The sequence below is a fragment of the Lissotriton vulgaris genome, chromosome 6 (genome assembly GCF_964263255.1).
Source record: "Lissotriton vulgaris chromosome 6, aLisVul1.2, whole genome shotgun sequence".
NCBI classification, from domain to species: domain Eukaryota; kingdom Metazoa; phylum Chordata; class Amphibia; order Caudata; family Salamandridae; genus Lissotriton; species Lissotriton vulgaris.
The window spans coordinates 23589261-23606465 of NC_141694.1; the positions used below are offsets into that span (position 1 = coordinate 23589261).

A 17205-nucleotide genomic window follows, 5' to 3' on the forward strand; every position below is an offset into this window, starting at 1 on the left:
CAGCCTTACAACACTAACCCTTACACCTTCACCCCATCTCCCTTTTTGCCCCTGCCCAGTCTCTCCACCGATCCCTTCTCCATATTCCTTCCACTCCTGCTATTCTTAACTCTTTGTCCCACTTTGCCTTCTCCTCTTGCACATAGTCCCATGCGACACCCAGACTTAAGGGGCTACCACTCTCTAGTGATTGTTACCTTTCTGGATCATCTCCACGGTGGCGCCCCCCTCTGTGTCCCCTTTATTCCTCTGCACAGAGTGATGCTGGTAAAATTCCTGGAACAGAAAAACATGTGTAGCAGTCACTGTCTGAGCAGGGCAGTGGGAGAGCAAGCACTAGGGGTGGTAGAGCTCAGGCCAAAGGAAGGCAGTCGGGGTGGGGGAGGGCGGAATAATGGATGTGACGGGTGGAATACTAAAAAGGAAGATCAGGGATGGTGGGTGGGGACTGGGTATGGAATAGAAAAGAGGATACGTGTCTAGCAGGAGTGTGTAGGATATGTGTCTAAGTATGGCCAAGTAAAAGGAAGCAACGACTTGACAGTGAGTGGGATGTTGACTCTCAAACGAAGCAAGCCATGGGGAGCAGTGACTCCTTTCCCTCGGGTCCCCAGCACAAGATACACGGGTTACATACCATCCTTGGCAGAATGATGTAGGAGACAATGGCCAGGACGATGACCACACATGCTACGATGAAGTATCCGAAGGCGCTGTCCTCCAACGATGAGCCACCTGGGGAAGGAACCAAGAGTTAACTGGAGCGAGCCATCGGCAGGACTTCTGTGCCAGCGCCATGAATATGGTGGAAAAAGCACACAATGCAGAGAGATGAGAAAAAGCAAAAAGAAAACTACTTTAGAAATATTAGGGAAGGATCATTACAATGATGATGATGTAGCAGATGCGATAAGTACTCAGTGAAGGACTCCCATTGGCATCCCATCCTGGAACCCGTAGACGGCCACTGAGCGGTGCTCTATCACGGAAACCGCAATCGATCACTGATTCTTAATCTGATCCTGGAATTAGTAATCTAGACAGGATTCCTCGTCTATTCTGGAACTGGTAATCCGTCACAGATTTCTCTTTTTATTCCAGGGTCGGCAATATTCAAGTGGTTCGCTTTCTATATTGGGATTAGTTAGCCCTCGAGTTCATGTTCTGATCACAGAATCAGTCATCCTCCTTGGTTACTTTCTCTTTTCATAGAATGAATGATTACTGGTTGACTGCTATTATTATCTTGGATCCAGTCATCAGTCACTGATTTCTCGTTGCATTCCTAAAACAGTGATCTTTCACTAATTCCTCTTCCTTTCTCAAACCAGTGCTCTAGCAAGGACTTCTTTTTCAGTTCAGACAGATTCAATAGTATGTCATTGAATACTGTTGTTTTGAAATCTGTCATTCCCATCTGATTCCCCCTCCTGTGTGGAATCAATCAATATGCAATTTATTCCTTTTCCAATTCTGCAATCATAAATTACTCAGTTCAATGCTTCCAAATTTTCTTTTCCATGGCGGTGTCAGTTCGCCACTTACATGTCTTTGTTGAGTCAAACTTTCTGCAGTGAACTCTGAAGGCTTTCTTCCCAGTGACAGACTGGGGTTTCTACTTGTGTCTGCCCTGGAGAACTGGTGTCTCCTCATGGCCCACCGAGCTGTGCCCTGACACTTGTCAGGCCTCTGTCCTCACCAGGTATGAAAAGTAAAGAAACTGCCCATAGTTACTTGCACCTCAGTCTGCACACATCACCAAGACAGGGTTTTTATATATTAAACTGTTGTGCACAATCTCTCCACCATCACCCCAGCACCTTCTCAAAGTCCGGTTCATTCTAGCCTTGGTCCAATTGTGTGTTTGCATCTTAGTGGAGAGCTTGTCCGGTGTGCTATCTCACATACGACATGTCTGTCTTTCCTATCTGTCATCTGAATACAGCTACATTAATAGCGGTTACCTTCGTCTCCTGAGCCATCGGTTGCATCCTATTCAGCTCCTACAATCTTTAGCTCATGACGTCACCAGCATGTCACACCATCACGCTCTGCCCTGCACTGAATCCTGTCCAACCAATGGTAATTGTCATTAATTTTTAATATGGTGCACAGCGCCTTCCATGAACTAGTGCCTACATTCAACTACTCTAAATGTAAGCGCCATATTTCCAGCAGGCTGCTTCACTCTAAGGATCAAAGTCTGGGAGACAGAGTCGGGAAGAGAGTACCCTCAGTTCAAGCAGCAATTCAGGGAACAAACTGCCCCCAAGCCTGAGGTCAACTGAGGATCATGTCTACTTCAGGTGAGATCTTAAAACTCTCTTCATTCCAGTGTGTTGATCTAGACCCTGAATGGTGTTAAAGGATCGGTTTGAGAGCCCTAATAGAGTCAACACCTTTTAGAAAACCCTACTAAAATAACATAGCAAAAAGCACTTCCAGCAGGCAAAACAAAACAACTTCCTGGGTATGTCCTAAATCATAAGACCATTTTCATGAATAGGTGACGTTGCCACTGATGTCAGCTGAAGTGGCGGACGACAACCATGGCGATGAAGCACCAGACCGTGTGGTAGGATAACCCGAGACCTCAAGCCCGGCATGAACCAGACAGTGACTCACTAGCCCGGGGACAGATAGCACTCCCGACATATGGAGAGAAAGGGCCAAAACAGCGCTATGAATGTTACAACCAAGGGAGTGCAGTAGGCGACTTTAGAAAACGACTGCAACATTCTGTAGTAGGCTCTACAAAGTGCTTTCTACAACCTTGCGTCAAACAAAGACCTGTGCTGGACACTTCCCATGTCAGTTGTTCATAGTTACCTGACTTCGCCGTGGCTCAAATCTGTGAACTGCTTTAATGCAATTCACTTAGTAAATAAATTTAGTGTTGAAAGCTAAACTTTGTCAAGGTCAGTCCCAGTTTCAAACTTAACAATGCAATAAAATGGTCTTAGTCTTATCACATACTCTCAATATCTTATTATCAGACTCTATTCAAACTTCAAGGCCACAAGCAAATAGCCACTAAAACAGCATGACTTGCACAGTCCCTTTGCTAATATTGCGTCATTGCTTCTGGGCTCCATCGCCACAACCTCCAAGCAATACTTAAATTTTTACTGTACCCTCTCTACATGAAAGTAAAGGCTCCTTCTAGGAGGCAGAGTACCCTCGCCCAGGTATAACTTCCTTTTCTCTACACCATGCACAAGTCTCACCTGCAGCCTGCCTGGGTACTTACTGGAGATCGCACAGATCATGGAGAAGGCCGCGAAGGTCCCAGCCAGGCCCTGTCCGCTCATGATGGGTGTTGTGTAGCTCACCGGGAGGAGTCCAGCCATTCCAAAGAGACTTCCTTGCAGGATGGCGCCAAATGCTGAAAGGAAAAAAAGGAAAGTGAAAGGAGGCTGGGTCAGGCAGGGTCAGGCAATACAGCAGGAGAAATGCGGCAGGGAGGCAGGAGAAAACAGGCAGGGTCAGGCCATACAGCAGGTGAAATGAGGCAGGGTCAGGCTGGAAGGCAGGGTCAGGCAATACAGTAGGTGAAATGAGGCATGAAAGAGTGCAGATGACAGGAGTACAGTTGAGGCAAGAGTGGAGGTGAAAAGACCCACGGCGAAGGAGTAAAACAAGTGAAATAAGGTAGGACAGGAACGGCGGACAGGTTGAGGCAGGAGTAAATGAGAAAAGACTCATGGTCTGGCAGAATAGCATGTGGAATTATGGCAAGATTAGTTAAAGTGAAAGGCAGACTATAAAGAGGTAGAGCGTTGCGGAGCCAAGAGAAGAAGGAAAATTAAGCTCCAAATAAAAAATAAAGAACAAGATGAAGGGAAGGGGAGGGAAGGAATTGAAAGAACACAGTCAGAGAAAGGGAGAGCAAGAGGTGAAAGGTTTAGAAAGGCAGCAAATAATAGAGAAGGTGCAGAGGCTTTGGAGAATGAGAGAAATTGAAAAGGAACTTCAAGGAAGATATGATGGTGAAGGGCCAGAAAAAGAAGAATGTGAAAAAGGACAGAAAAAAATCTTAGGAAACAGATAAGATGAAAATAGACAGAAGAACATGTAGGCGAGCATTTAAGGGACACTGCAAATAGCTGTATGCAGAAGACAGACTTGAACAACAGACGTAGGTATGTATGTGAGACAGCACCCCTGACTAGCTGTCAAGATATTAAGGGGTGGGGGTGAAAATAGGTGCAGTGCTTGACACATATGCAACAAAAAATATTGTGCAACTGATTTCCATCTAGATTTATTTTATTTATTTTATTTTTTAGTGTTTTATAGAGCGCAAACGTGACCCGTTAGCATATCAGAGCACTTTACAGAGATAAAATGTTGTATACAAGTTTGAAATAGTCAAAGGAAAAAAAAAATACCATAAGTAGGAGTAGAAGGAGGTGAAACATTTGGGGAATAACAGGGTGTATAAAATGTTCAGATCATAATGCAGAGAAATCCAGCAGAACCAGGTCAGTACAATATGGATAGCAGCCAGGCAGTCCAAACTCTAGCGGCCAAAGAAATAAGCAAAGCCACTGAGCGGTGTGTGCAATGCATGATTTATGGGAGAAACCTGCCCATTAGGAAGGTTTTGTCTTCCTTTTTAAATACTGACAGGACTGCAGGGAGAGCACACAGAGCCGTGGACAACCCTGACAAAACCAAATGACAACCGGCCACAAAAAGAGTGCCTTAGTCTGAAAACCCCAAGCTGCAGGGCAACCAAACCAGAATGGATTCTCAATACCAGTCAGGGGATTGGAGTTCATTACAGCGAAAGCATGGTCTGATTCCATGACATCTTTGCACTGCAGAGACACACCCACCCGACCTCTCCCTGGCATACTAGATTAACAAAAAAAGACAAAATGCTGCCCACACTCTGCACTAGAAAGACGGAGATTTGATACACCAATCAGATGGCTTGGGAGGACTATTGCTTATGGCATCAAACAAGGCTCAGTCTGCTTGGTCTCACTGATTAAAGGACTGGGCATACTGGCAATAGGACAAACAGCTAAACTAATAATTCAAGGAAGCCAAAGATGTAATCAGACATCCATTTCACAAATAGACTTAGGACACCCTACCTCACATCAATAAAACTCATTTCACAACAAAGGTCAATGTACAAATTGTGAAGTACAAATCATGAACTTTAATTAAGACTCTAAACAGTAGGACATCTTTTATCATAAAAAATAAATATAGGGCCGAGGAGCATGGCTAGCCAGCCCGTAACATGGCTGCCTATACAAGAACCTCTGTGCCACCAAGGCTAAATAACTATTATGTGTAATTTCAACTTTTCTCTGTGAAACTTTCACACACTTGGCTCCCTGAAGACTCAGAGAAACAAGTGACTCCTCTGCTTGCAAGTGTGAGGATGGCTGCAACCGATCTCCATGGAGAGGCCTAACCCTGCTCCCCTCACCAGAGTGTCCAATCCGGGTCCAAGAGTAATCAAGCTCTTCTAATCGCATGTCAGACACCTGCCTTGGCACAGCTCTGAGATCCCATCTTCAGATCTCCAAACAATACCACCATTAGGCACCACTCATACTGGTCATCGCTGACCGACATTCACTGCTGACGAAGAGATCGGACGGCAGATGCTCAGATTGAAGGTGGAACTTTATGGCACTGAATGCATCAAGCGCGTGTCTATGTGGTGCTCTGCTCCCCCTACATCCCACTCTGCAGTTTCCCAGGGATGAAAGAGTCCCCGAGAATAGAATTGAGGCTGTCCTCCCTCCTGGCTTCCACTCTTGCCTTGATCATGCTATTGGTGTGTTCACGTATACCCTCACCGTCTGGGTTTCCAGCCTACCATGCCCTCTTTACAGCCCATCCAGAGCTGGAGTTTCTTCTTCCTAATATTTTTCGTATGCTGCTTGCGGCTTCTGTTTCTGGGATGCTTGGCTCTAAGGCTGAGACGTCCAGATATTTTGGTCTTTGCCGAGGGGAGAAGTTGTTGAGGTCTTACTTAAAGTGTTGTTCTCAAGGTGTAAAGTGTTTCAGAGAATTCCTTCAAGATCTCAACAACCATAGAACCTTTAAATATGAGTTGCCCTTGTTTCTTTTTAGCGGTAAAAAAGGGGGTGGTGATGGACGGAGCATCTGAATCAATCAAACACTCACACCCAGTCAAAAGATCTGGGTTTCCCATGAGGCACAGGGTCAGACTGATTTGCATATGGCCATGTCTGAACTGGGGTGGCAGAGTGGGCTAAAGAACGGTGATGGATTAAACCCAGATCTTTTGACTGGGTGTGAGTGTTTGATTGGTTCAGATGCTCCGTCCATCACCACCCCCTTTTGTACCGCTTTTGGCCGCCATAAGTGTGGCAGGGTATGCTCAGACGTGAGTCCCTTGCTCACTTTGCCACTGGATTCAAGCAAGCCCGGCTGAAGACGGCTGTAATGCCAGAAACCGATCCTCTGAAGCTTGTTTCCGGTCTAGGGAAGGCATGGCTTGGCAGTTCAGGCTGGACTGTTCCCATGAGGCACAGGGTCAGACTGATTTGCATATAGCCATGTCTGAACTGGGGTGGCAGAGTGGGCTAAAGAACGGTGATGGATTAAACCCAGATCTTTTGACTGGGTGTGAGTGTTTGATTGGTTCAGATGCTCCGTCCATTACCACCCCCTTTTATACTGCTTTTTGCCGCCATAAGTGTGGCAGGGTATGCTCAGACGTGAGTCCCTTGCTCACTTTGCCACTGGATTCAAGCAAGCCGGGCTGAAGACGGCTGGAATGCCAGAAACCGATCCTCGGAAGCTTGTTCCGGTCCAGGGAAGGCATGGCTTGGCAGTTCGGGCTGGACTGTTCCCATGAGGCACCGGGTCAGACTGATTTGCATATAGCCATGTCTGAACTGGGGTGGCAGAGTGGGCTAAAGAACGGTGATGGATTAAACCCAGATCTTTTGACTGGGTGTGAGTGTTTGATTGATTCAGATGCTCCGTCCATCACCACCCCCTTTTGTACCACATTAGCCATGCCAGCATCACCTCTTTCTTCTTTGTGGAATGTGCATTTGGCCTGACCTGTAAATTCTTATCTGCTAAGTTAAGAGTATGTGTCAATTGTTTTAATTATCCACCTGGTGTTGTCTTCAATACCTTAGGGGACCGTGCTACAAACAATTGTTTGGTTTCCCTAGTGTCTTTTGTGTCTTTAAGCAATACGTTATGGCTCATCTTACATTTAATGTATGAAGCACCTTTTGTGCTGCGTTTGTTGGTTCTAAATGAATGACCAATAACTGCGCAGTTTTGTTTGCTCCAAAATGTGATACGACCATGGGTATACACATTAGAGGAATCCTCTTAACTGCCTCGTCTTCATGGGTAGTCACAGTCCTTGGACTGAGAGTGCCTGTAATTCACTGACTCTTCTTAAAGATTTAAGGGCAATTTAAAAAGTTGTTTAAGTAGCTTCAAGAGCTGGATAAATAAGCCAATAAGGAACTAGATTTAAATTCCACAACATTGATGGAACTGCTTGAGGAGGGCGCAACTTTTTTGCTCCTTCGAGGAAGCATGTGATTACAGGAATACAGAAAATATGGGTTGTGTGCATGAACTTCTACTACAGTTCTTGCCCTATTCTGATACTCGCCAGGCGGGTTTTTATCCGCTGGTCTATGTGCTCCCATTGTCGACGCGTGTCCCTGTTACAGTGGACCAGAGTTACCTCTGCGCCACGGTGCAGATGAAGCTCTTTTCATCTTTTAACTCCAGCCTTTCACTGTCCTCAGCTGCAGAAGGGATTGAATAGTATGGATTGTGCCATTTTTCTAACAGCATTGAAAGAATATCTGGTCCTACGTGAGTTTGTAAGTATTGTGGCTCTAAAGGAAAGGACTTGTATCTTTCATATATACTTGCTTTAACAGCTTTAAAGGTAGCCGTTTCGAGAACACTTGTCTAGTCGATTGGAGAATATTAAGTAATATTGGGAGGCATTATTTTTTTTCAATGCAAAGGTCTTAAGGTTTACAACAGAAAACAAGATTTCTCTTGCTATATTTCCATCTGAACCCCAAATGTGTGGGAAGCTCTCTCAATTCTTCCATCATACTTGGGGAGATCATCAGATGCTGTGGTTGAGTTCATGTCTACCTCACCCTGGAGACTGTCTGCGTTGATGTCTGATCATAACATTTCTTCCACTTCCCTTTTGTAGTTTCCTAAACCTTAGTGTCTGGCTGTAACTGCGGAATTTCGTCTGTAATCCCCATCTCCTTGATCCCCTTCCTTGTCTGGTAAAACAGATTCACTTTTTGTTCATAGGTTCTGTGTCCTTTGTTGTTCTTTTCATGCATTGGGACCTTGATCTCCTGTCTAAATCAATTCCTACCCAAATGTTTTTTGGGGTGTGTGCGGCTTACTTCAATCAACATGGAGTGCCCTCTTTCTTCTCTCATATCCTTGGAGGTCGAGGACATCTCTTTCCCATTTTGACTCTAATTGTCCTCGAAAATCAAGTGAAAGCCATTGGCAGGTCCATGTAGGTGGCCTCTTCTGTGGACACAGTAAGATGAGATTCTTTATCAGCCTCCTTAACGGACGTATTCTTCGGTGTCAAGCGTTTGTCCTTATGCGACCTTTCATGCTTACTTGAAGATTTTGGCTTCACCAGTTAAGTAGTAGATTTGGATTTCTTTTCTTTTTCCTACTTCGTAAGTCTTTCATTTTGGGGCACAGTACGCTCAAGGTCTGACTTTTTGTCGGAAGATCCATGTACCTTAGCATTAAAAGAAGGCCAGCATGCAGTTGACAAAATGCCCCAAAAACGTAGTGAAGTGACTGAGCCTAAATCTTTGCACAGCTTTGCTAGGGGGGCTCAAGCAATGCAGATACGAGCACAAGTACATGGACGGTGTTTAAAAAGAGGCGCCTGGCTAGCCAAGAAATACTCTCAAGGGGTTCTTGGTCAGTTCTGACATAAGAATGTTTTGTGTCATATTAATATTTCTTTTGCAGGAACACCTTTGGAACTGGCCAAGTCATACATGTGATTCCATTTAAAAGCTCTTTTAGGCAGGCTATTATTTGAGAACAAGCCATCTGTGATGAATTTATTTTTAGGTCTCGCTCGAGACCTATTGTGATTAAGTCGGCTCTCAAGGGACGTCGACAGGGGCACACGCGGCGATTTCACAGCGTGAACGCGCATCGCATGCCCCGCCCCCCACCCAGCCGTGCACATCTCCAGAAGCCGATTGCCAGGGTCAGCCATGCCTCTCCAGTCACACGCGCACACACACACTGCATACACGCACGCACACACACACACACTGCATACACACACGCTGACACACAGGTGCCAAGCCCCCCAAGCCCCACTTACCGCCTCAGCCGCCTCTCCTGACTTCTGCTGCCATCCACTTTGTGAGAGTGGGCGCGGGCTTCTCCAAAAGACGGAAGTCCCGCCCCACGACTGCCGTGAGCGTGCACATCCCGAGACCGGAAGTTCGGGAGAGTGCACGCTCACGGCTTGTTCTTGTACAGTGTTTTAGTGAGCCTCTACCACTGAGTCGCGCCAATAGATTTTTAGACGGACTTCTCATTTTCCTTCAAAACGTCTTGATCAGCAGCTCCCGTCTTGAATTTGGAGTCAAATACCTGAAACATCGCAGGAGGGCTTTAAGATAGCAGCAGTACCGAATATCTGCTGCTTTTTTATATAAAAAAATGTCTACTTTCAGTCTAAACCAATGAGGCCAGTAATGGGAAACATTAAAAAAACAACAGCAAAAATAGAATTACACAACAAACTGTACACGAACTTGGCCAAAAGTAAACCCGGGATCCTACGTGTCGGCAAATGCCATTCCCGCCCCCCGAGCAAGCAGCCAGCGGGGACAGTGGTAAAGGAATGTACAGTTTATGAGGAGAGAAAAGGCCCACATCCCTCAGACGCTCCATTGAGTATGCAGGGCCTCTGGAGCGGGCCGGACGGACGGTGAGACACACGCACATATCCCCCCCCCCCCCCCCCCCCCCCATGCACTCCCGGCCCTCACGCGCCCTCCACAACAGCCCACGCTTCACAGACACTACAGTCCCTCACGCCCTGCACAACAGGCCACACTTCACAGGCACTGCCGTCCCTCACGCGCCCTGCACAACAGCCCACGCTTCACAGGCACTCCCGTCCCTCACGCGCACTGCACAACAGGCCGCACTTCACAGGCACTCCCGGCCCTCACGCGCACTGCACAACAGGCCGCACTTCACAGGCACTCCCGGCCCTCACGCGCCCTCCACAACAGCCCACGCTTCAGAGGCACACCTGTCCCTCACGCGCCCTCCACAACAGCCCCCGCTTCACGGGCACTCCCGTCCCTCACGCGCCCTCCACACCAGCCCACGCTTCACAGGCACTCCCGTCCCTCACGCCCCTGCACAACAGCCCACGCTTCACAGACACTCACGTCACGTCCCTCATGCCCCTCCACAACAGCCCACGCTTCACAGACACTCCCGTCCCTCACGCGCCCTCCACAACAGCCCACGCTTCAGAGGCACTCCCGTCCCTCACGCGCCCTCCACAACAGCCCCCGCTTCACGGGCACTCCCGTCCCTCACGCGCCCTCCACAACAGCCCACCCTTCACAGGCACACCTGTCCCTCACGCGCCCTCCACAACAGCCCCCGCTTCACGGGCACTCCCGTCCCTCACGCGCCCTCCACACCAGCCCACGCTTCACAGACACTCCCGTCCCTTACGCCCTCCACACCAGGCCACGCACATCTCAAACACTCCCCACTTCTCGGGGTTAGATCTTGTTTTACAACAAACCTCGGGAGGCTTCGGCGCCAAACAAGTCGGGTGAGCTGTCAGGGAAGTGCGAGCTGCCGAAGGAACGCGTGCAGCCTGCGAAAGGGGCTGTCAGGGCCTCGGGCAAGTATTCAAAGGCCCGCATGAAAGGCTCATTCCGAAATCCTAGCCCGAACAGCGGGAGCGAACACACACGTGGAGCAAAGTGGCTGCACCGAGAGCCGAGCCGCAAACCCGCACGAGCGAACGCACCGCACAGCAGGGCCCCAGCTCCGACAAACCACACACGGCAAGCAAGCACACATGGGCCACAGTCAGAGCAGCCACGGTGAGAAACGAGAGCTTCCTAAGACGGTGGGATATTAAAGTGTGAGGGGGAAACGGCATCAGGAAAAGAAGAAATCTTGAAATCAAAACATCCCTTTGAACATTGCAAAAAGTGATGCAAGGCCACTAACAGCCTCCCATGACCCTGCCTAGTACTGGACTAGTCAATACAGGAGGTAGACTCGAGCTACACCCGCTTCAATTCAATCTGCATCAGTGTTTCAGCTTTCACCATCAACGGGCCAATTAAAACACCTGTTAACCAACTCGATCTGTCAAAAAAAGGTTCCAGGCTCAACGTGCTGGAACCGAGGGCAAGTTCATACTATTCGTAAAAAAAAACAAGGACCATTAAGAGCACCGAGGGTCAGCTATCAGGCTAATCACGTAGAATGGAAAATCCACTAACTTTACAATCAGAAAGAAGTGCAACGTTTAGATGCAAACACCCACGGTAAGGGTAAATTAGAACACAACCAAATGCTGCTCAAATGAGTTGGGACAATTAATCTATGTGTGCTCCAATGTCCTACGGTGGCATACTTCTGGCCAATTTGCATATAATCTTAAAAGCTGTAGATAATGGAAGACGAAACACATACTATTAAGGAATAGTATCCTTACAATACCTTTAAGGAACACTGTTTTAGTCCTAACGCCATTTCCCGTGATCAGCTCTTGGGTACCACGGCACCCAGTGGGAGAGGAAACTATTCATTCACATGCATGATCCCGCCGGAGCTTGCCGGTGCTTAGCACCGGCACCTCATTATCAGGGCCGGGTCTACAGTCACCCATTTGTGCACGTCAGGTCAATAATTTGATTTTTTAATGAGTTGCAGGCACTGGCACAGAGAGCGTGTGCTGCTGCTGTACGGTCCGTAACAAGTGCTGCTGGCCTGTCACTGTGTTAGAAAGTTACCGTACTACGTGTTGTGTTAATGTGTTGATGACTGGAGGTAGAAATCGGATTGATGGCATCATGGCAACTTACTGTTTTAAATGGTCAGGTGACGCAATTTATCCTCAATGACTGCAAGACTTCCAGCCCAGGGGCCGCGGATCAGTGTTTCCGGCGCAGTGAGTGGGTCACTGAGTTGGCGGCTGCGCAGGGCTTTGCCTGGGCTGGTCTTCTTCTGCGGGGTTGGGGCTGTGCGTGGCAGAGGCAGCGAAGCGTGCGCGCGCAGATTTTGCAATTGAATGCGCGCTCATTAGCTGGTTTCATTTTGCCACAGCACGCTCCAGCACCTCACCACTGCACGGAGTATCCACTGGTGGTGGTGGGTGGTTGAACACAGCCGTCATTCAAAGTAGCATGTCCTGGTCCCTGGACAATGTCGAGGTAGACTCGGTGGAGTAGATGACGACGACTACTGCTGCAGAAGCACCAGGTGAGGGCGGAGAGGCATGGCCTGGGCCCTGGGGCAGGCCGGCGGCCTAATCATCGTGATTTACATACAACTGCGCAGGTGAGGCAGAGCAGCAGGGCCTGGCTGGCAGACCGCAGGGGCCGTGATTACTGTTTTTCTTAAATGTTATTTATAATTTTGATTGTCATTGGTCTGATGAATGGCCGTGGGCCCGCGGCCCTTAGTTTATAATGTTGTAGTGTAGTGGGGTGGCTGTTGTTGCGGGCCGGCCTTTGCTGCCTGGATGGATCAGTTCTTCTGGCCCTGGGATGGATTGCGTTGGTGGTCGCATCAGTGGAGGACAGTGTCGGTGGCATAAACTGACTGCTGCTCTGCTATCTGTACATAGTTAAAAATAAGCGCCAGTAGGAGTCATGGCCTGGGTAGTCCGGCGGCGGCGGCCTAATCATGATCATGGGTTAAAAATAAAGCTTCGCAGGTGTGGCAGGGCCTGGCAGGCGCCGTGATTATGATTTATTTACATTTTTATATTGATTGATGCAGTAGTGTCTCTCATTGTCTCTGATGCAGTGGCCCGGGCGTGGCCGTAGTTTGATGTTGTGTAGTTGCTGGCCGGCCCAGGCTGCCTGGATGGATTCAGTTTCGGTTCGGTTCAGGAAATCTGCGGGGGTTCAGGAAATGGTGCGCGGCAAGCAGCGTGCGCAGATTTTTTAATATTGCAATTGCGCGTGCATTCGCTGCTTTGCAACAGTGAATTTACAATAAAGGGAGACACGAGACAGCCTCCAAAATGAAAAAAAAAAACATTATTAATGTGCTACCTACCACTGATATCCGATCTAGAGAATATTGTCACAGCAGTTACATCTATTAAAACAAAATTGTTGTGGCTTACCAAATTAATGGTAGAAATAGAATATCTGAAGGGCATCTGTACAGAGAGGAGCAGCTTGGGGCCATGGTGGATATGCAAAAAAGCCTCAGTACCAAGCTTGTGTACCCAGACTCGGTGACTAGGGGATATCTTCTTGGATATGAGGTTGTACACATTCCAAAATGTGGCAAGCTTCATGGGCATAGGGAAAGAGTTGTTGTGTCCTATTGTCTGAAGACCAGATGTGATGTCCATACTGTTGACCAGACCTGTAGCCTGCAGGTTACAGTGATTATCATCCCAAATATTTAAGTACCCATGTCAAACTTATGGATGGTTAGCGTGTCCTGGGCAAGAGGTCAGTAGTGAGAAATGTTGCAGCGGTTCCTTGCAAGTCTTACTTCATGGGAAATATCAGTGCAGATCTTGCCGTAGCAGGACTCATTGAATCTCCACTTCAACAATCGCCGACGTCACTGGAGCTAGTCAGCTTGGGAGGTAGTCATTTTAAATTTCCCTGTAAGCCAATTTGCTACCCATCACTGCCACTGCAATCCCACACATGATGGCCACGCCACAGCCTGTACATAGTGAAACAGCTTTGGGGTATTTATCTTCTCTCTATTACTGCAGCAGCACTGATATTTATAATGAACACCGCCGCAATACTCCAAGATGGCCGCAGCCTATGAGGGGAAAAACATAGGTAGTCCTTTCTCTATTAATATTACACTGTAGGGCTGTTGTTTTAATGAATGCCTGCAAGGGTCCTTCAGACTGAAACCAGATTGGTCTACGAGGCAATGGAGGGTGGATCAAGTAGCAGTGTGTTGAGTATCAAGGTCCAGATGAGAGGGTTGCTGTGCAGATAATATTAATGGGGCCAGTTATGGCAGTGCAGACTGTGAAGGGATTAGGGAAGACAGAAAATCTCAACAAGATGGAATTGTGGCTAGCGTTGAGTCTTTGCTTCATTCGTCCACTGCAGTTCTCCAGAGCCTAGATGGCTCTAAGAGGCAGCATAGAGATCATACAGGTACATTGGCAGCATTTTCCCGAACCCAGCAGGAGTATGCAGAAGTCCCATCCATTTGAGCCTGATGTCCAGGCATGGAGCCTCCGGTGCATGAGTGCACGTAAGGTGGCGCATGGAAGCTCCAAAGCAAAGGCATCTGATGTCTGGGAAAGAGCCACTGGGTCATGGCTCAAAACTGGTGGAGGATTGATGCCCAGGTCAGTAAGCCAGAGCTTCGAGTCAGAGTAATGATAGTAATGTGGCGCACTAGCGGACTTTGGCAGGGCCTCTGTGGTAGAGTTCAGGACTGGTCCTGTTCGGAATTGAAGGACATAGTTCTCCTGCTGCAACAGCCTAGATGAAAGGGATCGGGGAGGTGATATGAATTGTAAACTGCCTTTGCTCGCGGGCTAGGCGAAAGTTCAGTATGGGAGTACAGGTGGAGGCTGGACCTGGCTTCAAGATGGGTCTAAACTTGAAAGGACATCATGAGGAGGCTGAGCGGTTGAGGCTTTAGATGAGTCTATGTGTGGGATATATCTGAGCTGTGATGAAAGCCCTTGTGGCTCTGATTGGTTGGGATGTGGCATCAGGAGTTGTGAGTCAGCTTTTGACCAGACACTAGACTCCCGAACTTGGGCTGCTTCATAGGGAGGTGGGACTGACAAAGTAAACTCCAGCACTGAAAAACTGCAATAGAGAGCAGGTGAGCATAGGAGGCAAAGTCTGGGAGCCCTGCCACCAGCATACCCGGAATGCTTCAGGCTCACCACCACCGTCCGATTTGTGGCCATTCAGTTCAGGCCTTCAGTGGTTGAAGTGAAACGTTCAGCACTAGGTTCACTAAAAGAGTGTAATAGTGAAAGTAAGTTTAGTTGTCTAAGTGAAAGCAGCCAGCAGCAAGCGCGAACAGCCAGAATTGTTTGCTTTTATTTATGGCAGAGGCTGGCAGAGCAGAATTAACTGTCTCTACTAAGGAATCACGATGTTATTCAGTTCATCTGTTTAGAGTGTTTTCACAACATTTTGGTTTACTTTGACACATAAGATATGTAAAAGTTGTACCTTAGGACTCATAGACTCTGTTAAAAATGTCCTACCCTACCCCAGTATTGTCATTTCCCCAAATCAGCACATACAGCACTGAAATTGTCCCTTTTCAGTGCATTAGTGAATTTAGCTAATTTATTCCAAAATTGTGCTTTAAATGCACTTTTGAGTTAATCTTTTTCAAAATGTTCACAGAGGAAAAATTCGGATCCGGTATATATTACATCTGACTTTTAGCAGTGCCAGTTGAAGATGTGGGTGGAGCTAATATAGGAAGTGGGTGGAGCCAGATAAAAGTAGGTGGGGCCTCCGACAAACATTTGAGCACCTGCACTTCATATTTTACAAATTAAGCACTGGATCCCAGTAATGTATATTGGAAACACTCATGTACAATTCCTTCTATGTGTGCATGATTACAACCCCACCAGTCCCTACTTGAAACAAGCATTTGCAAAGCCAATAGGCCTGGCCTATGCGAGAGATCTACTGGTTTCGTAAAAAAATGTTTTAGGTATTGTACAACACTTGTACAAAAGGATCACTAGATTGTTATGAATGGCTTTCCTGGGAAGCCTCTGTCGTTTTCACCAGATTCTAATCTGGTGACTCACTGCTATGACATAGCAACAGGTGATAAGAAACACCTTGTTACCCACTGTTGCAATGTCATAAAGGCCTTCCAGGCAGGCGCGGGCCGCACAGGTAAAAGCGGTGGGGCAGGGTGGGGAGGTGGGTTGAGCAGGGGAAAAATTGACTGACGACGAGGGAAACTTAAATTTAAAATAAACTAAAACCACTCACCTTGTGCACACAGTATCGCCGATTTGGCGATGCAGCAAGCAAAAGGTCAGAGGTTTTTAGGTCTCGTTAGGTCTCGCCTGTCAATGCGCATGCGCATCAAGCTTGCGAGACTATGGGGGCTTAAACACTCTTTAACTAACTTGCAAGGAATCGTGGCGATTCCTTGCAGTACCCGTGAAATTCAAGCTCAATGCGCATGCGCATTGAGCTTGAAAGCGCGTGCACATGCCCCCAGCCGCCTGCCTTGCATGGATTTTCCCTCGCTCGCATTTCTCCTCCCCCCTCCTCAGCCGCCAGCACCTCCCCTCTCTCTCCCTGCAGTTTCACGGCCGCCATTTTTATTTCCTTTCAGCCCGGCCGCACGGCCAATGCTTGTTGGTAAACTATGTCCTTCGCAAGTGACACTCCGTTCAGTGGTCTTCCTTGATTGCAGTTTCCTATTTCCTGGCGAGTGTCCGTGCAGTTGTCCCCAGCCTGAAGAAACACGGTCTGGAGTTTAATTTAATCTACTGCTTGTTATTCTTTCCCTCGGCTCGTGTATCAGCCCGCTTCATGGACGCAGCGATTTTTCTTGCAACCCCAGCCGCCTGCCTTGCATGGATTTTCCCTCGCTCGCATTTCTCCTCCCCCCTCCCCAGCCGCCAGCACCTCCCCTCTCTCTCCCTGCAGTTTCACGGCCGCCATTTTTATTTCCTTTCAGCCCGGCCGCACGGCCAATGCTTGTTGGTAAACTATGTCCTTCGCAAGTGACACTCCGTTCAGTGGTCTTCCTTGATTGCAGTTTCCTATTTCCTGGCGAGTGTCCGGGCAGTTGTCCCCAGCCTGAAGAAACACGGTATGGAGTTTAATTTAATCTACTGCTTGTTATTCTTTCCCTCGGCTCGTGTATCAGCCCGCTTCATGGACGCAGCGATTTTTCTTGCAATCAAAAGCAAAGCTTGCCCCGGCTTGAAAACAT

At 47.9% G+C, this 17205-nt stretch overlaps 1 protein-coding gene across 8 annotated transcripts in view; it reads right to left on the bottom strand.

Annotated features, from left to right (window-relative positions):
- SLC29A1 (solute carrier family 29 member 1 (Augustine blood group)) overlaps positions 1–17205 on the bottom strand; it is a 444508-nt gene that overhangs the window by 68403 nt on the left and 358900 nt on the right. For all 8 annotated transcript variants that reach the window (XM_086925861.1, XM_086925862.1, XM_086925868.1 and 5 more), the window contains 3 exons: positions 3251–3385; positions 638–735; positions 198–276 (listed from right to left, as the gene is read on the bottom strand). In XM_086925861.1, the coding sequence (XP_086781987.1) occupies positions 198–276; positions 638–735; positions 3251–3385 (312 nt within the window). The remainder of the gene's footprint in view (positions 1–197; positions 277–637; positions 736–3250; positions 3386–17205) is intronic.